This window comes from Paralichthys olivaceus, chromosome 12, assembly GCF_024713975.1.
Source record: "Paralichthys olivaceus isolate ysfri-2021 chromosome 12, ASM2471397v2, whole genome shotgun sequence".
Classification (NCBI taxonomy): Eukaryota; Metazoa; Chordata; class Actinopteri; order Pleuronectiformes; family Paralichthyidae; genus Paralichthys; species Paralichthys olivaceus.
The window spans coordinates 14,371,569-14,392,091 of NC_091104.1; the positions used below are offsets into that span (position 1 = coordinate 14,371,569).

At 41.6% G+C, this 20,523-nt stretch overlaps 1 protein-coding gene across 11 annotated transcripts in view; it reads left to right on the top strand.

Moving 5' to 3' along the window:
* The first annotated feature begins 2,635 nt into the window (after nt 1-2,635).
* eml1 (EMAP like 1) overlaps nt 2,636-20,523 on the top strand; it is a 47,619-nt gene continuing 29,731 nt past the window's right edge. For 2 of the 11 annotated variants that reach the window (XM_069536044.1, XM_069536050.1), the window contains exon 1: nt 12,841-13,460. In XM_069536044.1, the coding sequence (XP_069392145.1) occupies nt 13,394-13,460 (67 nt within the window). In that variant the 5' untranslated portion in view covers nt 12,841-13,393. Of the gene's footprint in view, nt 2,783-12,840; nt 13,461-20,523 lie in introns of those variants that run through there. The other 9 variants (XM_020085192.2, XM_069536051.1, XM_069536045.1 and 6 more) reach the window with 6 other exon arrangements.

Sequence of the window (20,523 nt, forward strand, 5' to 3'; positions counted from 1 at the left end):
ATTACAAACGGTCTCTATCCATCTGGTTTCAAGACAAATCAGACTGCAATTATTTCCACCGCTCTGATGTTACTTCTGCTCTCTACCGTGGAGCCATTTGTTTGATATTTCAAAGGGCAATTGACACAGTTGACCATAAACAGCCGCTAAATGGTTTGAAAATGATCGTATACAGGACAAAGTGCGTGAAACCACAAGGATACGTATTAGGTCCCGTTTTATTGTGTGTCTTTACAGATAAGGTTTCCTCATTGCTGTATTTACAGGACCCTTACATTGCTATCTTTGTATGCATAAATCCGTCTTTTACAACTGTCCTTTATGCTCATGTGTCTGCTTCATTAACAATATTCAATCATCAGAATGACTTTGCAGACAGATTGATGCATCCAGTGTGTCCTATTGTATTTGACTACAAATGTTTGATCTAATTAGACTTTTAATGTTCAGTATTCAATCACCCATGCTCTCTTATTACTTTCTTTATTGTAACAAGGCACCATCGAAAATGAGGGCTTGTCCTCTCAAAGTATTTTCCTGGAGTTAAATAACTATGAAACTAGAATGGTATTGAGTTGAGCGCATACCCCTGCTGAGGCCCAACAGTCCTGTTAAATTCAATCAAGCTGCACCAAATTTTACACACAAATCAATTCCCCAAATATGCCTGATTTTTTTCCATCAAGATCCAATAACAATTCCCTGGGAAATCAGTGGAGCTAAATAAATCAGGTAAAAAAATTCTTGAATCCATACCAAGGGTTGACATGTTCTTTCCTGGCCCATGTTGCAAACAAACGGACTGGGGTGAAGATATAACGTACTTGGTGAAGTTAATCATTGCTAATAGTTTAATTACTGACTGTGGTAATAGGCAGACAGCAAATAAGCAAAATCTCCAACTCCAGAGGTTTTACAATACCCAGGTTATCGCATTTAAATATATTGACAGAAACTCTTGCTCCAGCCTGACGTCTCCTCATACCCCAGTTCCTCATGCTCATGCAAACTCTGAGAAGTTTATAGCAGTTGCAAGATAAACCCTGAAAACTCATATTAAACTATTTTACAGTCTAATTAAACACAAATTGGCGCAGCATTCTGGACACAGGAGTATATTACCTCAGCTAAAGGAATTGCATGTGCTGCGCTGGGGTTGTAAGAAGAAGTCACGGTAGTGGATGGTCTACTTTTCTGTTTGCCAGGACGAGAAGGGTCGAGAGGTCTTTATGGGGTGAAGGTTTGGGTTACGTTTGCAGAAGGGGCCTTCAAGCTCTTCTGCAAACAAGAGTCGGAGATCAAACATCAAAAGCTGGTGCTGGGTGTAAAGGCTCGGGGTGCTGGGTTAGGGTTTGGTAACATGTGGGAGGGGGATGGGGGGATGTCCCTGACAGGTATGGAGGACAGATAACGGAGCAAGGAAACCCCCTGTACTACATCTCATCCCCCTGTGTCCTCGCTCAAGTCTCAAGATAACCCTGATCCCACGCTACAACACTAAATCCTAACCTTTGTGACACTGGTCCTGGTCTGGACACAGTCTAGCATCTGACCCCACTTAGTCACATGCTGGACCCTTCCCTCGTGATAATCCTCTCAGTCAAGTGACAAAAGGTCAGCTGAGTAAGCTGGAAGGTAATTCAAGAATGAGTGTGCGGAGAGGTCAGCGCTGAGCTTAATCAGAGCTGCTCTGAGGGAACATTTGTGCGCTCAAGTGGACCAGTAACCTGCACAGCGCCTAGCTAGCACTTCTCTTTGTCCTGAAAGGATTTAGAAGAAGAGACGAAGCCTGCTGTGATCTTTGATTACCCCCGATTTTCCCTTTCACAGATTCTTCTTTGTGCTGCCTCTTAACGTAACATCTCTCTGCTGTGAGAGGACTTTATTTGTTTTTCTGCTTCCATGACTATCTGCCTGAGTTCAGTAGAAGTTGCACGGCAGGGCTCCTTATTTATTTATAGAGGAAATAAAACACTGGGATTAAGTTTAGCTGTCAGAATTACAGTCTTCAGCACAGTGTTACTTGACCCTGGAAACGTCTTTGGTATCCAGGACACTTGGGGAACTGGAAACAACAAAGAATTTCTCCCAACATGAGGCAGCTGAGATTTAACAAGACACTAGCGCCCCTCACAGGAAACAAAAGCTACTACTACAGATGGGGAAAGATAATGAATTTCTCAGTTGCAGTGCCAGGTTTTGGCCAACCTGTCTCTCTGGGGATAATAAGTTTACAAGAACTTCCTGTGTTTTCTGTTGCAAGCTCAAGGGATAAGGCGAAATATATGCTGGAGAACAAGTGTGATCCTGAGCATTTCATGGTGAGTTTGTAAGAGGAAAAGCAGACCTCTGAGTCTTGCTGCAGAAAAAAAACAGGTTACCCTCTTTTATTTGTATGTGATATGTGTTACACATTTTTAAGAAAGTCAGTGAAATTATATCCAAAAAGGCCTGTGAAGGGAAACCGTATCCCATGGGAGGACTGGAGTGGTGGTTACAAATTTAGCATCCAATGGTGCAGTGTGTGATATTTGATTGGCGTATCTACTGGCCACTGGTCAGATTGTTAAGAGAGGGGGAAGAAGAGGAAGGAGATAGAAAGTAAAGTAAGAGAGCTAAACAGAGAGAGAGAGGCAAACAGCCAAGAACTCACCAGAGAAACATAAACGACACAGACATTGAGGCAACAGGCGGCAGAGACTCAGCAGACAAGAGAAGAAGACACTGTCCTGATCCTCTCGTCTCTCTGTGGCCATGTCCGACTGTGAGGGGCTACCAATGGGTAAGACTAAACAGAGAGGCCGCAAGGCTCCTGCACATGTGCATTTTCAAAAGAGATATATGAAGTGCATATGTGCATGCGTGTCTGTAAATTGTTTGGATTTCCAGGTCTGCACACAGTATGTATGTGTGTGTGTGTGCACGTATGTGTTTTTTCTGTCAGGGTGGGGGTCTTTGTCAGTCCATCCTGTTTTAGACTGAATCCCTCCACTGGGACACCTCACCCAGCAAGTATTCAGCTGCAAAGAGGAGTCAGTTCAGTTTGGGCCCTTATATGGAAACTTGTAGCGATTCCCCCGAGGTTTCATCAAAATAATGCAGAACGACTTTGTGGATGTTTTAAACAGGAGATATGTAGAGGATGAAAAAGAAGGACGGCCAGGACGTATACAATTTAAATCAAGTTGTAGCTTACATCTTCTCCCACTGTTCCTGTGAGAAGGATGTTAACAGTGTGTGTGACCGTAAAGCATTAAGTAGAGGGTCATTTATTTCCCTCATGTGCAGTCAAGCTGACAGAGGAGCTGAAGCATTAACACCACCCGGCTGACAGACCAACAGACACAATCAGTTATAAATAGAAACCTTCCCCTTGTCGTGTTCCTTCCCTCATGTTTAATTCTCTTTCATTCTTTTCTCTCTGCCTACTCACACTCTTCTCACCTGTCCTTCATCCATTCTTTTTTCCTGTTTCCTCTCAGACTCAATCCGTGCATGATTCCCTCTTCAGTTTAATTAAACATGACGCAGAAGAATTAGAACCTTGGCAACGACCACCAAGATGCATTTGTTAGGCAGCTAACCGTCTGATGCACCTCCATTCTCATGACATGTCAGTTTCTAATGCGTTGCAAGGAAATTACATCAAATTTGTTAGAAGCTGAATCATTGATTCTTTAATGGATACACTGAAAATACTGTAACTCTGTGTGTTCTTTCCTCATTTCCATCATTAGCTGATTCAGCAAAATTGTTAACTTGAAGATCCCCCTTTGCAGAGTGAAAGTAGTTTTCTTTCATACAGTTTGATATCATGTTTAATGTTTTTGTTTTTGTCTACTTGTTGAGTAGAACATTCAAGAGCAAGGTTGCAATTTCATGGCTGCACAAATGCACCAGTGGGGTAATTGCAGAAGTCTTGTGCAATATTTTCAATGAGAAGATGCCCCATTATTTTTATTCACACATATATTTTACTTGCCATTTAACCTCATTGGATGCTTTTGGAGGATTGTTACTGTGAGTATAGTATCCATGGGAAATCAATGTGTGCTGTGACAGGATATAGCTGGGTCCTGATAGTCAGGGTTACAATTTAGTTTCTAAGAGTGGACTTTTATTGTGATAAGCACTGACTTTTGAGCAAGACAAAATAAAATATTGCAGTTCAACAAATGCCCTCTAGAGGACAGTATTAGCGCATTTTATGAAAGGTGGAAACTTCAGTAGCAAAATGTAAAATGATGTAAACGAGGCTGGATATACAGACAGAGATAATCTAATAAAGTGCCAAAAAGGAGAAGTGAGTGGGAAATGAAAAAGAGACAGAGAGGGAAGGGAGGATGAAGAGGAGAGATGTGGGGTGGTGGCCAAATCCAAGGAGATCAGTTTGGTGAGAAATGAAAAGCAGCAGATCTGAATCATATAACTGAGACTTACAGAAGCATCAATGGAAGCCAATAAGTCTAAAGGTGAAAAACCATCAGCATCCATGTGTGTGTGTGTGTGTGTACAGAGATGCAGATGAGAGATTAAGACAGTGTCATGGCCGGCTGACGTCAGCTTTCCATCTGTGCCCGGGGGACAAGTGGCTGTGCTGATGTTGAACCTGCTGCTCTCATTATCAAACAGTCTGGAAATGGGTCATTGGTCAAACATGCTTCCCCACAGTCACCCGCAGTTGTGTGTGTGTGTGTATTTAAGACATACATGGGGCCTGGCTGCCACACTAGACTGTCTGCAGCAGAGTAAACTGCAGCAGCAGGCGGCAGATTTCCTCCGCTGAGTTTATTTTAGAGCATCGATTGAAAGACTGAGCCGTTTGACTTTGAAAGGTGCAGGAGAGAAAAGAGAGAAGAAAAGTTGTTTGATGCAGGAGAAATTATGAGTTAGGAATAAAGGAAAATGCAGCGTGAATGTAAAATGTCATGGAAATTTGGGTACGGGCATTTTTCAGAGTTTGACTGTTACAAATGAGTAACACAGCAGAGGATTGTTCATTTCAGGCATGTTGCATGAAAGGTGTTAAGGTACATCTTATCTTATCATATCTTATTTTACCTTATTTTACCTTATCCTGGGAATTATCTGGGAATTGTCCTGCTATATTCTGACATATCACTCTGTCAATTTTTTCAGATATTCTACTAGGGGGCTGACAGGAAAAGTGCCAAAAAATGACCAAAGCAACTAACTTGGACATTTGTACTCAGCCCCTCTGGAAGATTTTCAAGGCAATGTGCAGACCTCAGTGCACATCTTGTGTCTGTGCGTGTGTGTAGGCCCGTACGAGAAATAGCAGAGTTCTTGGTTGCTCAGGTTCAGGAAATGGGGGGAAGGGTGAACATGGATGTTTCAACAGCCAAGTCAGATGTGATTAACGTTGTTGTCGCTTGAGAGAACACACAGCTCACTCCGGGATGCACAGTGTGCATTGCATGTGGATTGCCGTCCTTTGGATAAATGGATCATTTCTGCAGTCGGAGGAGGTTGAGGAATTACACTGTCTCCCACTGACCTGCGAGGTTGTGTTTGCTGCTTTTAAATGACCAACAGCAGCCACATTAGTAGATTTCCATAGACTCACACCAATGACGGTTCTACCTGTGTCCACGTTATGCCTCATTAACATATAGATTAGACGCAGAGAAGTCTGTGGTTTATAACCCGTATTCTGCACTTCTATGGCATCATTAGCTAATGGCAACGGGGACAGAGGTGGGAAGAGGCACCAACGTTCGACACAGGAGGAATGAAGTCTGAATATTCATGATGTTATGAACGTTGGATTTTTGTGCAAAATAAAACTCTCGATGAGACCATCTGCTTTTTCCCCCACTTGTCTGACTGCTTATTTGATCGTGTCAGAGCTCTCAAAGTGTTGGCCTGTCTGCTCACTGAAAATCTAATCCTGTTCTCCACACATGGGCAATGTCTATTTTGCATGTCTGCCCACTCTCTCCTTCCTTTTCTGGCTTTTTTTTTTTGCAATGTTTTCCCTTTTACTCCGTGTTGAATGAAGGATTATAGGAGTTGTTCCTAATCCAAACAGAGAGTGTTGTATACTGTACAAATGTTAAAGCCCACTGGGGTGAATGTGTGATTTGTGATTTCAGGCTACATAAATAAGACTTATTCGACTTGACTCTAGACAGAGGCTCAATAAGGGATGAACTGTGCAATCTCAACAAAGACTGAGGCGTTTTTATGGTTAATAATTGTGAGCCTTTCATCCCTGAAGTGCACTTTATGTCTCAAAAGCTGTTTGAAATAAGAGAGTTGTTTCTGGAAGAATATTCTTTAACGCTGGGTCATATATTCTATACAAACTGGGGGCTGATCATAATTTTACATCATGACTTAGTTTTCATCATTTTAGAGGTTCTCATTTGGTAGATGAATTAATTTAAAAGACTAGGCTGTGTGTTACGACTTACTGACTTATCACAAAAGCATTGATTAAGCCTGTGTTAATTGACCTTGGAGCTGTCCATGACTCTGAACCAGTGATGAAATGTAGTTGCAGTACAAAGTTCACATCTTGGCCTACTTGTACTTTACTTGAATATTTCCATTTTATAGCAAACTTCTACTCAGCTACATTTCACAGCAGACCATTGTATGTACATCATCTATTTGACAAAATATGATACATCATATGGATTCAATTACTCAGCAACATCTAAAACCTTCAAATTCAAACAGTCAACAGTCCAAACATGAAACAATGTTTGAATTTCAAATAAAGAGTTACAGCCATACAGCAGAGCCAAACTGTTGTGGTATGAATCACAAACCTTGCAAATCTACTGAGTTAAGTTGTCGGTCAAATTTTGAGGATTGCTAATATGATTTTAGAGCAGCAAACCTTAATCTGCTTATTGTAACATTTAACCAAACTTAAGACAATATCATTTCAGAAATGGTGATCTATAATCACTTCAGTGCTCTCTGGCCTGTGATATATATATCATCAGACACGGGGTCAAAGAGCTGGAGTAGGACATGTAACGCTGCTCTCCAGCCTCAGGATTATGAGCTATTTACAGACCAAAAGCAGATTCTCCACTTCTACGTTCATGTGCCTTCACTGTCTCTCCCAAAATGTCTGCCTTTGACTCAACATCCACAGAGACTTAACAGGAGATAGGATTTGTTGTGTTTTGAGCCTGAGCCACCAAACACTTTTACTATCACTCAACTTGAATCCGATAAGCATGCTGTTTGCTGTTTTAATTCAGTGTGCTGATGGGGCAATTTTTAGCTCCAGTCTTCCCATGGAGTGTCATTATTGATAAGAAAATCGGATCTAGTGACAGAATATTTCTGTTAAAACCTTAAAATGTGTTGTCATTTAATAATAATAATCTTACAGTGACAACCATAAAACACCCATAATACATCCCATTATTCCCTCTGTCTCGAAATGTAGGTGAATGAGAGCAGTTGTAAATATTACAAGACAAACTGGCTGTGGATCTCCACATGCACAGAGCTATGAGACACCATGACCAGAAGGACTGCACTAAAAACACAAGTGATGACCCAGTTTTCCTGACTCGTAAAATCATTTTCTGGCTTTGCTGCAGCATGTGTGGCTCACTGCAGTATGACGTTGCCATTTGCTTTTATCCTGAGGACTTGTTTCTGTGCGATTTCACATTATACAAATGCTATAAAATCTATATTTTAGTCATCTATACTTGTGTTGGACACTTTGACCGAAATATTCATTTTTAAAAGTAGATATTGATGCAGCAGATAGAATAGAATAGAAAACAATAGAATAAAATAGCAGATGACACAGGAACATTTACACATTTGCAATCAATATGAACATTAACATTTGTAGCCGTGGATGGTTAATGAGAATAATTGTATGAATGAAAGTGAAATTTGGTGCATTTATGTTTTCTTTCGAATGAAGACATGTTTATTTTGACACAGCTGTAAAAGATTCAATGAATCACCTGGTTACTTTTCATCAATACCACATTGACATCTGCAAATCTAATGGATGTTAGCATGATGACGTTAGCATTTAGCTCCTTTAACCCTGCCCATGCCGTTGCTTGACCTTAAGTAATGTAAAATTAAACGTTTTAAATGTATTAACGAAGATAGTGTATTTAAAAACGAGGTGGGTTTCTGACCTGAGCCAGTGCTGGTGAGTGGGCGGCGTGTGGAGTGAGTGCTCCTGTCATCACTAACACATCTTCACTCACCTCGGTGGTTCTTGGGTTTTGTCAACAAACCGAACCGGAAGCGGAATCAGCTGAAGCGTGACTCAGGTAACAGCTGCTTTATTTCACCAGCGGTCGGTTGTTGTTGTTGTTGTTCAGTGTGTTAAATCAGCAGAAATCCTCTGAACAGCAGCACATGTACAGTCACACCATCTTAAACTGTGGCCGTCTACAGCGGCCAGCCAGTTTCACAGCGAGTTAGCAAGCTAGCTCACATCAATTCATTCAGTGTTAGGCTGAGAAACTTTCATCAATACTTTTCTTTGAGTTCAGTTCGTATAAAGGGTTTAAATGCATGTTCAAATGAAGTACCCCTCTTCCTTAATAATATAAATACATTATAATATATTAAATATATTATAATAAATATATAAAGTCAAGACATTATATTCTTGTTGAAAGTGAAATAATAGTTGAGTTTTTACTTACTTTAATTTTAGCTTTGGTAGATGTTTTACTAGAGTACAGCAGGTGCCATGTTGTGGGGTTGAATGCAGGTTTTATGATGTGGCTATGAGAGTCTTCATATCCTGCCTGATGCAGCCTGTGTGCTTCTCTGCAGTGCTGTGAGTAATCTGTTATCACTCTGCTCAGGGAAACTAGGTCACATTTCCACCACATAATTCATGATGAGGAAAATGACTTTATGGATTCAAGTTGATCTTGCTGGGTAAACTATTTATCCACACAGTACACACACACACACATAAATGGAGGAAATAGGGTGCTGAGAAGTAACATTTAAATTTAGTGAAGGTTAGTCTGTTGAGTGACTACTAAGATTATCGACACCGTTCTCTTTGCTCTGTACTGTATGTAAAGATGGACGACATGTCTCCACTTCCTCCCACTATCCAGAAAATGAAGTGAAAATATCCTGGATATGAACGCCGCCATCTTGCACATTTGGTGCCAGAATCTGCACAGTAGCGATCAGGGATGGAGCCGCAGTAGAGAGATCCCACCTATACACATGCTCAACCAATCGTGAGTCACTCTCCACTGTCAATCATGTTTGTTCTCATTTTTAATAAAATCAAATAACTAATTAAAAACAAAATTACCTAAAAAAAAAAGCAACCATGTTTGAGACATTTTTATTTAACCTGCACTTTGACTTTTTAATTTGGCCGATGTTCCATCCACTAACATGAAGAAGGACACTTTGGCTTCACTTTTCGGTTAGTTGTCATGGCGTCCACCATATACAGTCTCTGGTCTGTACTCTGTTCTGAGCGAAAGGCTATCATTAGCATGCTAACATGGTAAAAATGACACTGACTTGCTGAGAACTAGCAGGTATCGTGTTCAGTATTTCCATCTTAGCATGTTTAAACACAAAAAAATTTTGCAGGTATTTTCAAAAGCAAATTTCTTCGTCATACTTTCTGCTCTCTTGTTCCTGTTGGCTCACACACTTTGCTTTGGCACTGACTCATACTGTGTGACCTTTGCAACCTGCTGATGCATTTACATTTTAGATTTAACACATTCAACTCTCATTTTTGAAGTCACTCCAGTGAAAAATAAATTGTGCCTTAACTTATTTTCCCGCATCATGATGAGGACAGCTAAGAGGCCCTTGTAAATCTTATTAGATAAAGCTAATGTAGTGGTGCTACTATATTGTAATGTTTAACCAGTTGGTGCAAACCTTTTTACAGCAGCATAAAACATTGTGATTAGGATCTGTGTACAGCCTGACCAGAGTGACTGAGTATAAATTATTACAAGTCCCTGGGCTTTGTCTGAATTCACAGTTCATATGAATTATTCAACTCCAGGTTGGGTTAATTCGGTGTAAAGCACAAAGCAGCCCAATAACCAGGGCAGGCACACAGATGGTGGCTGGATCATACAGAGGATTGACCCTGTTTCCTCCTTAGCTCTGGATTAGATTTTGTATAATCCTGGCCACTGACAGACTGACTGATCATCTGTGGATAAAACCAATGTCAGCAGTTTCTGTCTGAAACAGGAAAAAAAGGAAGTGAACAACCCACTCAGTTTGAATTCAACCTCCAAAGAACAAAAGCTGTATGGCAGCAGGTGAGAAAAGAAAGAGTCATGTTCAAGGGATCTTGAGTAAGACACTGAAGCCCTGCCAGCTGTTATATGGTGAGATACTGTAGCTAACCATGTGCTATGGCCCTGCATGTTAGACACAAATATCTGGCTATCAGAGCACCCCATTTGCTTAAATTCCCCTTTACATTTCTTTCACTATTTACTTTTTGTTTTCCCCTAAATGCCTCTTTTGGAAATGCCAGAGTGTGTGTCCGTGCACCCTCTGGATTCCCTGCGGGGTGCTGGAAGGGGGAACAATGGGGAGGTGTGGATCGAGGAGGGGTAGAGCAGCAGCAGCAGCGTCCCACCACCTGCCACCCTCTGGGTAGTAGGTGGGGTTTAGAGACCCATGGGGGTGGATCGTGGTGGGAACATACCCCAGTTTTAGCTGCCTCTTCTCACGTGAGCATAAATGCACAGAGACAGACACACACAAAAACAGACCTGTCCCTAATCTAGATGCCAAATCTGAGATTTACAGTAATCTGAATTTTTTAGACAAAACAACCCCGTGACTGCAGGCGTCAGAACAAAACACAAAGGATGTTTACATTGTGTTTATCTTGCACTCTGAGACAGAAGCTGCATGAATTTCCTCTCTGTACATAAATGAAAACACTGGATGTTGTGGTTGTTTTGGGGTTTAGCATCAGAGGTCTGATTGCATGTAAATCTAAATACCATGCGACATTTGTACACATTCTAAGAATATTAACTGTAGATGTAAACAAAGAGCGATGTGTACAAACGGTGAAAAGGTCAACCCACAATCTTACTTTCTGAGTTGTGCAATTGTAATATCCTTATGATTTCAATAAACAAGCATTGCAGTGTGCGAATGCAACACGGACATTATGCTGCGTCACAATAAGCACCTTGTTTTTTCACATAATCCTGTCTGCTCACATACTCTGCAGATCAGTTGGAGGCTTGATGTTATTGTGTAATAAGTGAAACAGAGAGCAGTGTTTTCCTGAGGGAGAGCGAGAGGGCTGCAGCTGTGAGGTCAGCAGCACCAAGGCCATGAACCATAAACTGATCAAGGCTTTACCCATCTTTCAAGAAAAAGGAGCTCTGACGTGTCACTTTCATCCTTCTGTTAAAGGTCAGATCTAAAAAACGGTTGTAGATATTCTGACAGATACTTGAATAGAAGGAGCTTCACATGGACAGATTATGTTACCACCGCTGGGCCAACAGTGAGAGAATCAAATGAATCCTTTCGTTTTCTCTCCCTCTGCTTCCTTTAGAGCATCCTTGCCTTTGTGTAATTTTCTCAGCTCCGTCTTGTGATCTAGGAAGGAAGGGGGAGTGTTTCCGACATGAATATAGGCCACAGATTCTGCCTTATTATTTTACCCTGCGAGCTTGAATTATAAATAATGTAAAGACCCCCCCCCCCACACACACACACACATATGTTCAAAACCCCAGCCAGAATTTAGAAGCTCCCATTTCCCGCTTTTATTATGTGGGATGCCCCCCATTTTCCCCTCACTAAACTCCCACCCTGCTCACTTTTTAATTTGGTCCTTCTCCCTCCACACCCCCACACACCCTCCTCAAGCACTCTCTCCTTCTTTCTGTCTCTCCTCCATCCCCTCCCCCTCTATCCCATTTTTATTTCTCTCTTTTCATCAATCCCTTGGCCCCTTCACTCTCTCCCCCTCTTGTCCTTGTTTTAAGGATCCCTCTGTGTCTGTGCAGTCTGCAGCGGGCCAGATAAGACAGACAGAGGACAGAATCATAATCATGTTTCGACACAGTAGAGATCCTCTGGCAGTGTTCACTCCCAACATGTTTGGTGGCGGCTGCAGGGAAAGATGCGACATTAGTCAGCTGCGGGGTGTCCCCGTGTGACTCCATACCACCACAACTCTGTGTGTTTTTGCTCGTTTTTGTTACCACTTGAGATTCTTTTCCAGGATAAACATTGACCTTGTCAGGATCAGATGTCCTCATGGCAACCAAGTCCTGGTAAAACATCATTTCTAAACTCCTGGTCAAGTTTAAGGCTTAGACATGAATTGTGGTTAGGATACGGTTAGATATGAACGGTTAAGGTTAGGGTTATGTTTTTTTTAAAAGGAAGTGTCCTAACAATGTGCGAACTGTCCATGTTGTGTTCTGCACTGGTAGCTGAGGATAATTCTGCTTTTTTTCTTATGTTGGGTCTGTGTTTACAAACATCTCAGGTTCTGTCCGACCAGACTAAGAGGTAGTCCTGCAGTTTTCAAATTGCTCTGTTTCCAAACGTCTCTGTTTTAGTGTCTCTAAAACCCTGGAGTGGTGTGGATGCCAGGCTTGTCTGTAGCAGAGTCTATGCTATTTCAAAAGAAAACATAGCTGTAAGGATATGTCATTTTACAGTCATTTAGTAATTAACTATTGGTTTAGTTTCCTTTATTTGTTTGCATCCTCTCCTCTCACCAACCAAAAGTAGGAGGATCCACCCGTCAGGTCCAGCCCCCTGTACTCTGACTTGTCCACACTGTGTGACAGGGGAAGGCTGGGCTGTCCCGAGCATTATCTTTCACTCACACACACACACAGTCTCTAACACATGCGCTCACACACACACAGTAACTGCCTATGCCAGTGCCTCCCTGGCTGCGCTCTCAGCTCAAGCCCTCTTAAAGCTGTTTTTCTGCTGATGATCTCAGAGAGCTAACAACACCCAGCTGCCTCTGCTGAAGAAGACAAGAGGACAACAGAGGGAGGAGAGGACAAGTTCTCTCAAAACCAGCAGCCACTTAACTCCTCGTGTGTCTCTGGTGTTCCTGGTGTTCCTGGTGCAGTCATTCTTCAGCAGGGAGTGTTTTTTTTCTGCTGTAGTTCAGGACTTTTTTGTGAGAGGGGGGGGAGGATTTAAGAAGAGGGGTTGAATGTTCACATGACATAATCGTGAATGGGTTGCCATGGTGACTCACCCAGGGAGCCTGACCCGTGCAGAGTGAATGGAGGGAGCGCCTCGGACGCCAAGTGAACGATAAACTAACGGAGGGGAGTCAGCAGAGAGAGAGAAAGAGAGAGACAGAGCAAGGGAGTGGTGGATAACAGAGGGAGCGGAGCAGAGGTTGAGAATGGAGGACGGCTTTTCCAGCTACAGCAGCTTGTATGACACCTCATCACTGCTACAGTTCTGCAACGGTAAAACTAACTAATCCTTCCTCCCCCATCCTGCTCTCTTCCTACAGCTGCATGTTGTTTCTCTGGACTTGACATGTCATCAGCTGACTGGATAAACTTGACACCAGGCAGAGGTGTGTTTGTGTGTCTGTGTTGCAGATGTGAGCTATTTCAGCTCCAGCTCTCGGTTTAACCTCTGTGCTGTTGTGCATGACTTCAACATGTTTCCTCACTGTTTAAATCTGGCTGCTCCTAATCTGGTCCAGATTAAACAGTAGATTTAGAAGATATGATGTTAATATTCAAGGTACTTACAGGGAAAAACCCACTGTAGATTTAAAAGGAAGTTTGTGTAATCAGTGCCAGAATAATGTCAACAGTGCACGACAGCCAAGAGAGCTATTAAACAAAGAAGGAGGGAAGATGAGAAACAGTCCTCTCCTCTCAGCTCTGCCCTGATTACTGAGCGGTACGTTATGAATATATTCCTCCCCTGTTGTTTGATTGCGATCGGTTTGCTGAATGACACAGAACAGCACATTATTCCTCATGTTCTGCCTGCTGTCCTATAACTTATTTGCCTGCAGAGGGAGAGAGCATACTCCAGCCTGGTGATGTTATGGGTGGGAGAGGGTGACTCAGGGAAGAGCAAAAACTGCATGACACATCAATATGATGTGTCATGCAGTTTATTTCCAAGAAACAAGAACTTAAAATTAAAAACTACGTGCTCTTGTATCTCAGTTTTAGATGTTGGTTCTCTGAAATGTATTAAGTAGAACTGACCCATATATTGATTGCCTGATGATATTAGCCGATATTAGCCTTTCACAGACATTTCAGTGTCTGCGTTTATGTTTTCTCATATGAAAACATTTGTTTTACAGAATAATCAATGTTGAGAAGATATATTTATGTTTACATTGTACGTAGTTACATTTATTTTCTTAATTCAGCTTCTATATATTTGGTTGGTGTTGTTTAAAATGCAGTTTATGATTAAACTGTAAAACATCAAGCCTCAATTCATTTTTGATTATAATTTTATGATAGCGAAATCTTAGGAATCATTCCCAAATTTCCCTTAAATATAAGAGAATACTCCCTGATATTGTCTCTGTATCCACATTGGTCAGGCTCTAGTATGAAGCTCTACATTGTCCAGTTGAGTGAAATCATCACTGCTGTCCTAATAACTTCAGGGTTCGATCTCCACGCTAACCTGTGTCTCCAACAGAGACTACTTTAGCAGAGGGAGTTTAAAAAGTTTTGTGTCTCTCAACCAGTTCACTAACTCTTGAACATTTACCATTTTTCAACGTGTACTTAGCAGCAGTGACTGTGTGCTGCTGGTTTGTGAGCCTAAGCTATTACAGTTGAAGCACAGACTAATGTTAAATGCCATTGATGGATAATGAAAAAATCAATAAAATTTACTGTGCTGTGTAAGCACTAGTAGTCAATAGGATGAGGGAGTACCATTGTTAACAGAGCAAATTGTGGATGTGAAATTGCGGAGCAATTTCTCCTGCCATGGATACTGGAATCACTGATGTGATGAATTCAGTTAAAAGCTTTTATCCCTTGTGGATCTCTCTCATTAAATTTGTAGCAATCACAAAGGAGGAGATGCAGACAAGGAGGCACAGAGGCGTACAGTAGAGATATAGGTCATCCAAAGCTTCTCTTCTCTTCAAAGATGTCTGCAATATTTCATACAGTATACAATACAATATACAGTACAGTGAAGAGAGATATGATATCTGCATTACTGCTCTATCTCCACTGGTGCATCAAGTCCATCAACGACTAATTACAAACAGCATATCTGTTTTTATTTTTGATGTCATCCTTTGTGAGGAAACGGGAATGAGTAACAGATGTAGGTGCTGATTCCTGATGACCCAGATTAACAGAGGCAGAAGAAAAGTGTTCGTCCTCTCTGCTCACGTGTTGTATTCCTATGTGATGAGCTAAATACTGACGGTGCCAGAGATTACACCTGAGGTTGGTTGGTTGGATTGACCTTTAAAACAGGTGTAGCAGTGTACATTAATAGAAGTTATACAACCTCTTGTGAGGAAATAGTTTAAAGGCAGATAAGGCTTTTGCAGTACAGCATATACGAGAGGTTTGCAGATAACAGCATCATAAATGTCTCCGATACTGCTGAAAATACAGCATGGGAAATGGACGAGTATGTAAATCTATGTAATAATCCAATACCACATCTTTAAAGTATATTAGCTTCAGCCAGATAAAACTGCATTTTCTTTTCCCAGAATTTAATCTCCCCAGAGCTCCAAAACATCATTACTACCACATACTCTTTTTAGAATGTTGACGAAAAAGTGATTTTCTTGAAACATTAGCCAACACTAGCTAAAATGTTAGCAGTTTGGTAATAATTCATGTTGGAAAATCCTGAGACAGTTACAGTATGAGTTGAGCTATTTAACGGAATTCATTGTTGTGTATTCCTAGATTTATTTATTTGTGTTCTTTTCATTATGACTGCAAAACCAGACCACACAACAATGACAGGAATCCTCAGTAACATATAGGGTAGTAGCATACAGCTGTTAAAGTACATTATCAGGTCGGTACTCTGTATCTGTAGATATCTCATGAAGGGAAACATTGAACGTGTTGCCCTCAGAGCTCAGTGGTTTGGTGACAAGTAACGAGAGTTTGGTGTCAAAGCAGTAAAACATGCGTATAAGACCTTCTTTTAATTTTCAGGTATTTTTTACCAAGTGGTTGAGGACCTGAGCTTTTCTACTTTTTTAGATTCCACTCGAGATGTCATGACTGTGAGCAGAGGGAACGTGTGTGAGTTGTACAGGGTTGTATGTAATCCTTCACAATGTCATGTTCCTTCTCAGAGTCCAAGTTGATGCAAAAAGACATGTTGCTCAGGGGCTGTTGCCAGGGATTATTCACTCACTTCATGCTCTCTCTCTCTCTCTCTCTCTCTCTTTCTCTTTCTCTCTTTACTTCATACACGTACACTTATACACACGTGTGCACACACATCCAAGACAGACTTTAACTTCACCGTCTTCCTCGTTGTTCCAATAGATTGCTTAATTAGGTGATCCTGTGTATTAGTGGTTGTCGAAGTTAAAGCTGACTTGTGTGTGTCAGTCGGAGTGTGTTCACATTCACACATACACAGGACCAATATTCATGCTTGTGTTTGTTTGTGTGTTAGGCCTGTAGTCCAGAGTGACATCATACTCCTCTGCTGCTGTTGTGTAGCTGAACCCAGATCCACTCTAAGCAAAAGCCAATGATGTCATTTATTCCTCCCTCTCTCTCTCTCTCTCTCTCTCTCTCTCTCTCTCTATCTATCTCTCCCCCCCTCTCCCCCTCTCCCTCTCTCCCTCTCCCCCTCTCCCTCTCTCCCTCTCTTCCATTGCCCGTGTTATGGAGCACCCAACCACACTAATGTTCAGAGACTAGGTCAGCTAAACTGCAGGCTGCACGCTTTGTCCTCAGGAGGTCAGCTAGCTCAGGCTAACTGAAAATTAGCCCCATTACACACACACACACACACACACTGATTATGGCTGATGAGGGAAGTGAATCCTGTAGAGAAGCTTTTTTTCTCTGTTAAATCACATTGTGAATCAGCTGGGTCTGGAGGAGACAGCAGATTTGATTGAATTAGTTTGTGTTGTGCTGCTGGTAATGAGATTGATGTTGTTTTTAACAGAATTTACCAATGTCAGGATATCATGACTCCAGCCACTTAAAGGAAAAATGGTATAGATAAAGGATGAATGGATGAATGGATCGATGGATGAATTAATGACATCAGACTGACAATAACCGAGAACATTTCTTCTTGCTTCTATTTACAACCTGAAAGCAATGCCTTTTGGAAGCAATCTCTCATGGCAGATGCAGGAGCGTCCTTGGATGCACCTTCAAGTTGTGTTCTCAAATAGGTTTTTTAATGTTTAGGATATACAATGAAAGTGTGTAGTGAAAAATACCCATAGTGTTTCCAACAATGTTCAAACATAGAGAAATACCCAATTTTATTCAAGGTATTGGGACGTTTCATTTTTGATGCCATTTAATTGCATCTTAACCGTTATACCTGTGGCTTTATCCATCTCTGCTCAAACTAACTAGTCAGTTAGCCAGTTGGCTGTTTACTCCTTACACTGTTTGTATTAGTCACTTGATCACAATAATTCATAGCTGTCTGCTGCGTAATGACAATAAAACCTGACCTCATCCGTGAACATGATTTACAGCTGAGTTGCATCAGTTAGATTTTCATTGGCGATTGTGGTGAAGCCAACAACTCCCATGATCCCACTCTGCTTCAAAATGTCATCTAACTAGGTCCTTTATTATTGTTTTGATTGAGTGACCCCCAACCGCTCCAGTTTTATATTGTACGTTTAAATTGTGAACCTTTCTTTTAAAATCTCTGAAAGTATAGTGAAAGAATGTCTACAGGGGAAATATATCTGTGGAGATTCTCACCCATCCGGGTCATGGTATATCCAACTGCTAAAAAACAGGTCAACTGGACTGGTTGAGTGTCTTGAAGAGAGTATGTGAGATGATCAGACATACACCACCATTAGAGCCAAAACAGGAGTTAATGCAATATCATATTCATTAGCTCTTAATGCACCAGAAGCCCCTGATGTTTTAGTGAGTAAACCTGTTAATAAGTAAATCCGGCTCACTCACTGCACTGTAACACTGATGATCAAACACCATCCTTACAAATCCATTCCCCCTGCAATCGCTCATGTGATCCGCTCATTTACCTTTTCAGATAAAGATGTCTGCTCAGATATGGAGCAAGTGTACCTTTATGTTCCTGCTCCACACAAGTGCTGTGCAGCCACATGCGCACTGGCACATCCCTCACCTCACACCCGCTATAGCACGATGGCACCGAAACATGGCAGCTAGATCTCAGAGGAGGCAGGGGTAAGATAGGAGCGGGAGTAGATGGAAGACAGCAGGAAGGAAGGGAGATTTAATTATGAAAACCAAATGTTGATTTAATCAGATAATCTTTCCAACCAAAAAGAGACGTGCAGATGGATGGGATGGACATGTATGGCATTGAGGGAAAATTAATAAAGACAGAGGCTTGTTTGATGTTTCCTTGGGGTATTTTGATTCACAATAGAGGTGACAAGGCTCCATACAGTGTACTCCCCTTTCTTGGCAGTGCATCTGTAGTTATCTGCATCCAAACCCTGATTGATGATGGCACGTGTTGAGGGATTAAGATTAAAGTAAGTCTCGCTCACGTTACTAGCCACAGGAGCCAAGAAAGGATGGTAGAGAGGAGGAGGACAAAGAAGGCACTGTGCTGACTTCTGTTTTCTTTAACTTAGGAGCTACACTGAAACTCTGATGATGGGGCCTTTTATTTTCTCTCATTTATTTTTTAATTGTGGGCCTGTCGTGGTCAAAATCTTCCCCCTCCACCCAAAGTATTTTTTGTGTTGTGGTCGTCTGTAGAGATGCTGTTTCCCATCTTGAAAATACAGGTGCAGTGGCCGTTCTTAACCTGCCTGTTTGGAGTGGGCTGTTTGCTTGGCCTGTGGTAATGCTGATTGAAGCTTCTTTTCTGAAACTGTAAAAGTGACCTGTAGGAATTTAGCTGCTGCAAGTAAAGACAGACCGCTAAACTCATTCAGCAGAACCCTGAAGCTGCACCACGCTGCTGCACAAAGAGTTGTTCACCTGTTTATTCAAAGTTCGTGAAGCTGGACTCAGTATATAACCCTGAACTGGAGAATCAGTTTTGGTTGTTGTCATAAACGAGCTGTTATCGCGATCTACAACATCCTCGTCAGCCACTGCTACAGAGCGCTGGTCATTTTGTTTATTCAAAATTCACTTCCTTGGGCCATTAACAATACACATGCCCACTGTAAAGAGAGATAAGATGAATTGTTTTCGAGATATGTGTTCGACGTACAGACAGAGATTTTTGGAATTATTAGATGGAACATTTACCAGAAAAAATGTCTCACTTTCTTTATTCCCCTCTTTTCCCTTCTTTCCCCATTCTTTCGCCGTACCCATCAATGGCTCATAAAACCCCACTGGCAAGCCGACCTGCACTGATATTTGCACCACTCACATAAAACTGCAAATAATGTCAGTGTAGAAACAGTGAGCGAGTGGAGTGTTTCGGAAATTATGTGTTTCTCTGCCCCCAGTCTGTAGCGTGTATCAGAGCAGCGGCACAATAAATATCGATCAGAGTGGGATAACTCATCCACTTCTGCTGATTCATTCAAGAGCTGACATTGATTTCCTTTAGCTGTGTCAGAGCTCACATCACACCACTCTCCAGTTCTTGATACTTTCAGCGTCGCTCTACTTTCCCTCTCTCTGTAACTTTTCACCCCCATCCCCAGTCAAACTCTCTCCCACTCTTTGATCTTGAGTGAACGCCCTGAGGTGAGCTTATGCATTTTTCTTTTCTCAAGATATTGAGCGGCACTGTTTGAAGCAGTGTCTTGGCTTCTTTGGTCACGAGTCATGCTCCTTATCAGCCCCACTTTTTACCCCCTTCTCCTGATTAGGCTTCACCTTGCACTTTCTCTTTCATCCTGCACAATAGTGAGCCATTAATAGTTAACACCGAGGTTGATTGACACTGTGTATTCATTAAACATATACAGTACAGGCTGTAGCTGTTGTGAGCAGGACACAGGAGCATATTCTCCTGCTGTGCTGTGTTGTGGTGTCTAAATCAGCAGATTGTGCTAGTGGAGAGTCAAGCTGTGTGTTTATTATCTGTGGGAGCCAGCAGATCTGTGGCTGCTTCTGCTGCCAGTTTGGAAATGATGCCACTTGCGCCATAATAACAGACCAAAGTCCATGTGGTTCCAACCATGACTCTATTGTTCTTCATGCAAATTTCCTTCCAGTGTTCATGTTGTGTGATCTGTAACACAACAAGATAATCAGTCGGGAATTAATATGAGAAAATAGATGTCACTGTCCTCACATGATGTATATTGTCCTATTGCACACCCCCCATGTATAATGTTTTAGTGCTGCAACAAATTTTTCTCTTTTGACC